The 9,009-nt window shown below is 32.4% G+C and overlaps 1 protein-coding gene across 1 annotated transcript in view; it reads right to left on the bottom strand.

Moving 5' to 3' along the window:
- Window positions 1-7: 7 nt before the first annotated feature.
- Window positions 8-9,009, bottom strand: part of Gasp (Chitin binding Peritrophin-A domain-containing protein Gasp) — a gene marked incomplete at its 3' end in the record, with an annotated part of 16,249 nt that continues 7,247 nt past the window's right edge. Inside the window, exons 2-5 of the mRNA XM_017632169.1 lie at window positions 2,443-2,652; window positions 867-1,055; window positions 589-799; window positions 8-116 (exon numbers count right to left, since the gene is read on the bottom strand). Of these exons, the coding sequence (XP_017487658.1) occupies window positions 8-116; window positions 589-799; window positions 867-1,055; window positions 2,443-2,652 (719 nt within the window). The remainder of the gene's footprint in view (window positions 117-588; window positions 800-866; window positions 1,056-2,442; window positions 2,653-9,009) is intronic.

Raw genomic sequence — 9,009 nt, 5'->3', positions numbered from 1 at the left:
AGGCGGCGGCTGCTTTGGCTTTTGATGCGTTCTTAGTGCGACCTTCACTATTCAATCCAGCTAAGAGTTCACTTTTGCGGATGCTCTTCAAGTCCAAATCGCCATAGTAGTCTTCACTGTAATTGTATAATGTGGAGATGGTAGATAAGGTAAAAAGGGTTAGAGGATATCTCGCCAAGAAATCTTAAGCAAATATGTTTTGTGTGGGGAGCTGGTTTTTTACAAGTCTTAAGAGCAGCGGAATGCAAGGGCTTAAAGAAATTTGTGCAGTTTGATAAAGTGCTTTTATAGGGAGAGAGATAGAGAAAGGGTCTGATAAATGAAGCAATTAAATGCATTGCAGTATGAACAGGAACAATCATAAGCGAATGAAAGATTTATTTCAAGCTTTTTTAAACTTAAATACATTATAAAAGCTCAAAGTATTTAGTATTAAAAAAAATAAAAAAAATTAGTCAAAAATATGCCAACACCGCAAATAAAACAACCATACTAACTTATGCTATTTATTTTCGTGGAAGTGCATGCGATTTAAAGTGCTAGCGATTGATTCATAGTGAAAAGTTAAATTCTAATGTTTCTACTCACCATCCGGGAACATCTTCTGGATCTTCGCAGTTGCCTGTACCATCAGAATCGCCAATCTTGAAGACAGTGCCGATCGGGCAACCATATTCACGAGCAACACCTTCCAAGCAAATATAGTATTTGCGGCAATCTTCAGGGTGAGCATGTCTCGAGAATGAACCGGCATTGGCAAGTTCACCGGCGGCGGGACAGCTGAAACCGTTGGCGACTTCTGTAAATACAATTCGAACGGATTAGTGTTTGTGCGAATGATAAGAGATTTTGCGAATTTACTGTACCTTCGTTTTTGCACTCTGGCACTTGATCGGCCCACATGCACACACGAGCATCACGATCGTAGGCAAGACCGGGCGAGCACTGGTATCTGGATGGTTCACCGTTCCAACAGTTCCAGAAGACATCGCATTTATTCTCATCGGGGAAGATACCGTACAGACGAGAGCAGTGGGGTGTGGAAATTGGAGGTTCTGTGAAAGAGAAAGATAAATATTTATTTACGAATTTGTGAAAATGTGAGGAGCTTTTACTAAGTTTTGGTTAGCTTGAAAATTTTTTAATAATTTAAGAAAAAATATGTTTTCGGAACAAAATTAAGAAAAATCATTTACCAGGCATAAAATTTTGGAACCCGACAAATTTGTGGAAAAATTTTTAAAACTCGATATTGTCTGATAAATTTAGACTTCAAATATTCCTAGATATTTCTTCCTCTTGCATAATAATCGTTAAATTAGTTTCAATTATAATTTTAATTTAAAAATACCTCAAAATACTAGGCTGAAACATTATTTCAAAGATAAAATTCTGTGTAATTAAAAAAATTTGTTGGTGCATAAGGACGAAAAATGCCATATTAATTTTCGAAAAAAATATATGTTAAGGACTAATATACACACGATAATATCCCCGAATTTCGACTTCTAGACTTTAATAGCTCAAAAAATAAAATTAATTAAAAACACATTTTCAATAAGGTAGTCCAAAAAAGCATGTGAAAAAGTAAAGTCGGAATTCTTATGCTCTCACCCCCTAGGATTGTTCTGTACTGAAAAAATATACGCTTGTTTTTTATTTTGCAATAGAAAAATATTTACATCTCAATGTATTTTATAATAGTATCCAATTGCTTATTTAACCATTTTTTTCATAGTAACTATATTTTATAGGTCCGCCAAGAACCCTAGAAAGTGCAATAGGGTGACCAAAAAAATCTTTAGTTTTAAAAATTGTTAAATAAACAATTGGGTACTGTTATTTGAAGTCTTCCGAGGAAACCAGAATTCTATAAAATTTCTATGAAAAGTAGTTTTTTTTTCATTTAAAATACATGGAAAATTTGAAAGCCTTGAACGACCTCTTAACATTTTTTTATTTCAAAATAAAAAAACAGGGGTTTATATTTTATTCTATATAGAATAATCGTTGGGGGTGAGAGCATTCATATTCCGACATTACTTTTTTGGGCCACCCGCGTATTCATAATTTTCCTTTCATTGGGCACCCATACTTCTATTTCACATTGCACTGAATTTTTAAAATAATTATATCTAACATATAGTTTTGTATGTAAAAAAATATCCTGACGTCAGAGTGCAAAACTAGAAACTCAAATTTGGTTTCGTGATTGTTTCAATGGGCTTGAAATCTTTCTTTGTTTTTGTCGTACGGTTTTTTTCGGCAGGTTATTATGAATTTTAGGCAAAGAAACACTTCTAGAAATAAACATATTTTTAGTTAATTAATGTTTTTTCTGGATCCAATAAAGTTTCGAACAAAAATCAGCTACAGGAATTTTTTAGAATATTCTTATTCACTCAAACAGAAATAATATTTTACATATACCATCTCACTCACCCAATTGCGTGCGGTCACCACAATCAACATTATGTAGGTAATCACAATTCTCCGTCAGGAATTTCGGGTCTGAAGAATCGAAAGCGAGACCATTACCGCAGGTTTTCAATTCCGCAACATTATTGTCACACTTCCAGTACTTGTCGCATGACAGATCGTGTGGGTAGAAACCGAAATCATCGGGACACTTGAAGCTATCTTGGGCAACGGCTGTAAGAGGGAAAGGCAAATAAAGTTAGTACATTTTAATCAGCATAAAATTAATAGAAATTAAAAAATTAGATCCTATTCGAGCAGAAAAAGCGGAACTGAAGGTCTGATTATGCATATTTCGCATAAATTCGCACAACTTCTTAAACGTAACACAACTTTACAAAACTTAAGGCTGATTATATGCTTCGCATGCAACCAAATTTATCAGTACTAACAACCTTATGCATCGACGCACCAGGGTCATTCACGGTGTACGAACAAAAGCATCTGATTTTTGGGTTTTTAAGGCAAGGGGATTTGTTTACAGAAAAATTCATTTAAAAAAAAAACGTAATCAACTACATATATTAAATGAAATTATTATAAATCATATATTTCACTTAAGGTGTTTTCGTGCTGCTCTTCCTTCCTTATCTTGTGCATATCTTTTAATATCGTTTTTTTAAGAAAAAAAATTTTATAAAAAAATTGCCTTAATCCATATATACATACCTATATGTTATATACACATATGAAATCAAAAGACTTTTAATTACCTTTCGAACCCTATGAAAATTGGTTCAAAACTTTTCAAAATATAAGCTTTTGAAAATATTGAATTTGCACCAAAATGGAATGTATTCAATTAAAATCAGAGAAAAGCGGCGGGCCATGCTCACTTTTTCTTATTTTAGCTCAACGGGCTCTATTCTTAACTTGCTCCCACAAATACATAGATGGAGTCGTGAATCCGCCTAATATGCTTTCCATGCATCTCTGTAAAAAAAATTATGCTATTGGTACTACTGCAATTTAAATGTCACTTATGAAAAGGTCAGGCAAAATCTAAACTCAACAGATCGCTAATTTTTTACAAATTCTGCTAATTTCTGCGTAATGGAATACATACAAAATGAATTCAACAGATTTGCACCTGTCAGTTTGAAATTGATGCGAAGTTTTGCGAAGTATGCATAATTAGACCATAAGGCAACATCTGTAAACCAACATTGTATGCGTATTCAAAACACAAATGCATGTACATATATTATACATATGTATGTATTACACTGCAATTGGAAAATTTCCAATTTTCACACACACAGACAACAAACTTTCATAATGCTTCAATAAATTTTTTCATCAGAAATTTCTACGAAGTGAAATGTGGTTGAAATCAAATGCTGGTTATTTATCAGTTGCGTTGCACTACAATTTTTTTACTAAGTAAGTATGTACCTAGGCGATATTGCTGTTTTGTTGCATCAATAAACTGCCCCGTACAGTTGGCAAGCCCGTTGGCTATTAGCATATTTATATGGAGGCGTACCCGCAGAGTATTGCTGACAGTATATTTGGTAAATACCGGCAGCTGGCTGCTTGCAACATGCAACACTTTCAATTGAATTTCGTTGCCCACCAGCGCAAGCGCACACACAAACGCACAGCCACATCCGCACAGGTACCTAATAAATGTGTAATAGCTTTTAATGACGTTGTTGTGCTGAGATACAAACAACAAACATGAAATTGTATGCTGGTGCGCGCATCTGCGAATTGGTGAATGTGGAAATTTCCGTTAGCTGATTGAATGCAAGCGCGGAGTATAAAGCGGTAGAATGGCATACTTTTGTGGCAGCATAATGCCGCTAGTTGTCTAGGTGCGCTTAATACATACATACATACATACATTCGAATGTCAGTGATAGTGTTCGAAGCAATTTTGTTTTTATTTTTATTTTTTGCGAAAAATGTTGGTTATACATATTGAAAATATTCTACTACTTCTACTGACAGCATGACGCGATTTCTGTTTTTGTTTTAAAAAATTTTTGAATGCCACGGAAATAAATCTTCCTCATAAACTCTAAAATGAATCTCTTACACGCACACGCATACCTTTACAAAAGTTCTGTGAACCTCTGACTTTATCACACCCTCTCTTCTTCTCTCTCTCTCTCTCTCTCTGCCCTTACTATAAACGCTCAGTTTACACTTCACAAATCGATCCTTTTACAAATTTAATCACAAGTCTTTCGATTAAGAAGCTCCTAACTAAAACGTTCTTCGTAATCAAAATATTGTTCTCCTCTCCATAAACGGCATTTCTCTTTAAAAGAGAAAGCATTACAATTATGGTAGCACAGCTTACTTGATATCAGAGACGTCTACCCCTAAAATGTGTTAAAATATTAATTTTATTTATATAGTGGTTCTATATTCGACTAGACTTTGGAACTTTTCAAATATATCATTTCAAAAAAGTTATCTAAATTAGAAACCATAAGCTAAAGAGAACAAGATAAATTTGAGATTAGATTCACTCTAATATTGAGAATGAACTAAGCTAAAGAGAACATATTGTGGAGAAAAAATTCGTATATACACAGCAAAGGGAGATCCTGCGTAATTTTAATGAAAATACATTGCGCAGCACAAATACTTACGACGAAAGAATGAATGTAAAACAGATGGAATGAAAATGGAAATAAGGAAAAGTTGAATTTGTGTAAAATCTGAAGTTGTCGCGTAAATTTTAGAGATTTTGTACGTTTAAGTGATTATTGATTGTAAGTTTATAATTTTATTTTATAAAGAGAAAATGAAAAAGAATGGAAAATACAAAAAACTAAAAAAAATACTAAAAATAAAAGTTTAAAGTTTTTGTTTTTTTCCAAATGTATGAAGCTTATAAAAAAATGGTAAGAAGACAAGGAATTTGCTTAAAAGATTCTAAGGAAGCCTTTGATTCCTAAATGAGATTATTAAACTTTATTTCAGTCTGTAAATAATTTGTAAATTTGTAAAAAACATGAATTAAAAAATAGGCCCATAAGCTTCCTCAAAATTTACCTACACCAACATATTCAATTATCTTTAAAAACATTTCTCATTCACATTTTTGGTTGCACACTACCTCCTTTAGACAGGAAATTACACTACTTTCGTTCAGTAAAAAAAAAAAATCCAGTATGATACAGATTATTCAATTATAAGAAATATTCCCCTTCCAAGTTTAATACATGTACATACAAACGTGCCTACTCTCGACTACTCTTCCCACTGATTAGATTTTGATAATTCCCATTTCTAATTCCACTTCATTTGTAATTATTTCATAGAATCTAACAATTTGTTAGTACATACATACATATTCCTGAAGATCTATTAATTCAGGGACCGAACATAACAGTTATTGATGAAAATTTTCATTGAAAAGTTCACTACGAAGGAAACGTTCTACAACTAAGTGATATATACCGATCGATTTCTTCTTTCACCAAGAATAAAATTTGAAAATAAATTTTTATTAATCACTTTTATGCAAAATTAAAACAAAAAAAAAATTAAAAATAATTTTTGACTTTTATTTTACAAATCTAAAATAGCAATTGTTTTTGATTTGTATCTAAATAATCTGTAAATAACAGTTATTTTTGATTTTTATATTATATGTCCTAGATAACAGTTATTGAAAACTTTTATTTATAAAAGTCATTAATAAAAATCTGGATGACGAAAATTCGTTCCAAAATATATCATCTTCCGTAACTGTAATCTTAGATATATAATTTAAAAATTAAAAATAACTGTTATTTGCAAATAATTCAGATAAAAATCTAAAATAATTGTCATCTTTGATTTATAAAACAAAAGTCAGAAACCCTCATTATTTAAGGAGAAAATTCAAAAACTAATTGTTAAAGAGTGATTTTGTTTAAATCCCGGTCCCCGATTAATTTATTAGTACATGCACATGTACATAGTTAAACATACACTTGTGTGGCCCCCTCTTAACGCTTGACTTTTAAGTCCACTCTCAGGTGCAGGGTTTTATATCACCTCGTTACTTTTAAGGAAATAAAGTAACTAATCCATTTTAATCAATGTAAATTGTGTGCCTGCCTTTCTGTGTGTGTAAGATTTTTAACTATTTATTTCAATATTGACTAACAATCTAACTTTAAATTAGAAACTTGCAAGGAAAGTTGTGTATGTAACTAACATTTAATAAAAAAAAAAAAAAACAATTTTTTAACTCATTTCGCTACCGACATGTCCCGAGAGAAGCTGCGTTAAATGAAAACTTCAAATCTCCATGAGAACTTTGCAGCCATTTCTTAAGTCCATCTGTCTGGTCGATTTGTGTTTAGATTAGATTTGTAATCTCGTTTCGTCGTAGACCAACATTTCCCAGCTCATAAAATGGTCTCGAATGACGATATTTTGCATACTCATAGCATCGATACATTACCATTAGAAAAGAAGCGAAATGGAGTGAAGAAAACCAGGTAAGCAAAACTGCTTTCAAATACACTCCGAAAGTGGTTGCGCTGTCACCGCTCCTAAAATAATTATATATTTTCAACCATAAAGAAGGATTTCCTTTGAAAATTCCTTTGAACTTGTTTTTTCATAAACATTTTCTCTAAAATCAGCTGCATAAAATTTCTGGCCAGAAAATTTAGTTGTATCTTAAATGTTTGTCCAAAGGACACCAAGTATTTTTTACAGCTAATGAAAAGCTTATGGGATACTAAAAATTTAATTTGAATTTTGCAACAATACAAAATGGAAACCATCCGTTTATGATGGGATACAAGTAACAATTTCGGGGCTAAAGAACAACACAGCTGCTGGAGTTGACGGCTTCCAATGATGCTGGAGTTGGTTGATGCAAACGTAGTTTTATCCGTCATGTCAAGTGATTGTTTAAATATATTAAATTTAGAAAAAGAACACACAATAAATTGGGTTAGTGCCTACACAAAAAAAGTTGCAATTAATCACCCTTCCACTCTAGTTTGAAGGTATACCTTTAGAGGAGTTTGAGCTTATAAAAATTGTCGTAACTCTAAAAATTGCCAAAAACGGAATTTCTTTCCACCTTTTCTTGTGTAAACATCTCAGCGCTGGGTATGACTAAAACTTGGGTAAACCCTGTGGAAAATTCATAACTGCATGTTGTGTAACATAGCAAAAAATTTGTAACTTCTTCTGGTGTGTACAAATCGACATTTCTAGGCTAGTACGCGGTTATTTGAGGACAATTTGGGGACTAGTTTAGGACCCTTTCGTGACTAGCTAACGATTAATTTGGGGTCTGGATTGCGATCACTCTTGGACCGTTTTTGGACTTGCTCAGGACTATTTAAGGACCATTTCGTGACTAGTTCGCGACAACCACTTCTACTTCGGAATAATTTTGGAACCATTTTACAGTGGGTCGAGCCTAGTGATGAAAGGATCCTGAAATAGTTCAGAACTATTCCCTAAGTGGTTATGAAAGAGTCGCGTGAAATTGAATTTATCTTCAATTTCTAGTCCAATCTATTTATGTACGCGATTTAACAGTGTGGTAAATCGTTGAAAATATACTTGTGAGTGCTAAATAAAAATACTTCATGAATCAAACATAGAGCATTAGATAACTATTCTCGTTGGGATTTTTTTCCTCGAAAACTATGCGTCTAGTTAGTCGAAAAATTGATAGGTAGAATTTTTTACTCCAATTTTTATGCAGAGTACATATGTATGTAGATATTTTTTATTTTCAAAATTTTGTATTTTTGGGTTTTCGGAGCTTATGCACCGCCATGAAATTTCAAAATTTCGGATATTTATGAATTACTTTCTAAGAAACTATGGCTCTAAACAAACAAAAAAGTACTCAAAACACAACGTGTTCACGCTTTTGATCCGCCATTTTTAATTTTCATATAATTGCCATAATGTTTTCCAAACTAGATGAAAAAAGCTTTAAATTGGACCGGGGAACGACTTTTTTATGATCAAATGAGTTTTGGAGAGCATGGGACCTCCCTTCCAAAAATAATACCCCAAAAATATATATATTGATCATTCTCTAAATCTACTTCGACTTCTTCATCTTGCAACTTTTTGCAATTTTTATGTTTGGACGACATTCGTCTTGTTAAATTGTACCTGATTGAATGAATTAAACAATTTTAATTTTTATTCATTATTTTACTCTATGAATTTAATAAATGTTTTCGCGATGCAAACAAAATTAAATTTTTTTTAAACCCAGTGCACAAACGTTTTATAACTTTGTTCGCATAATGGTTGTTTGTAACAGCCTAAAGGAATCGACATAAATGATCAGAATGAAAAGAGAAGTCGATCAAGCCATAACTCGAGCAAAAATTGAGATTTCTCAACGAAATTCGGTATGTAGATTGCCCTTAATCCAAGGTAGGTTGCTATTGAAAATAAGCGGTATTTTCGAAAAATGTAAAAACTACAATAACTCAGTAAGTATTTGATCGAAATTGTTGAAAATTAGTATGAGAAGTAAAATTTTGGTACAAAAAAATATTATTAGGAACTTATGGTGAGATACTGTATCTTAGT

Source organism: Rhagoletis zephyria, unplaced genomic scaffold (genome assembly GCF_001687245.7).
Source record: "Rhagoletis zephyria isolate East Lansing unplaced genomic scaffold, Rhagoletis_zephyria_1.1 Rzeph_scaffold_09771, whole genome shotgun sequence".
NCBI classification, from domain to species: domain Eukaryota; kingdom Metazoa; phylum Arthropoda; class Insecta; order Diptera; family Tephritidae; genus Rhagoletis; species Rhagoletis zephyria.
Note: the sequence above shows the minus strand (reverse complement) of the source record. Positions and strands in the feature narration are given on the sequence as shown.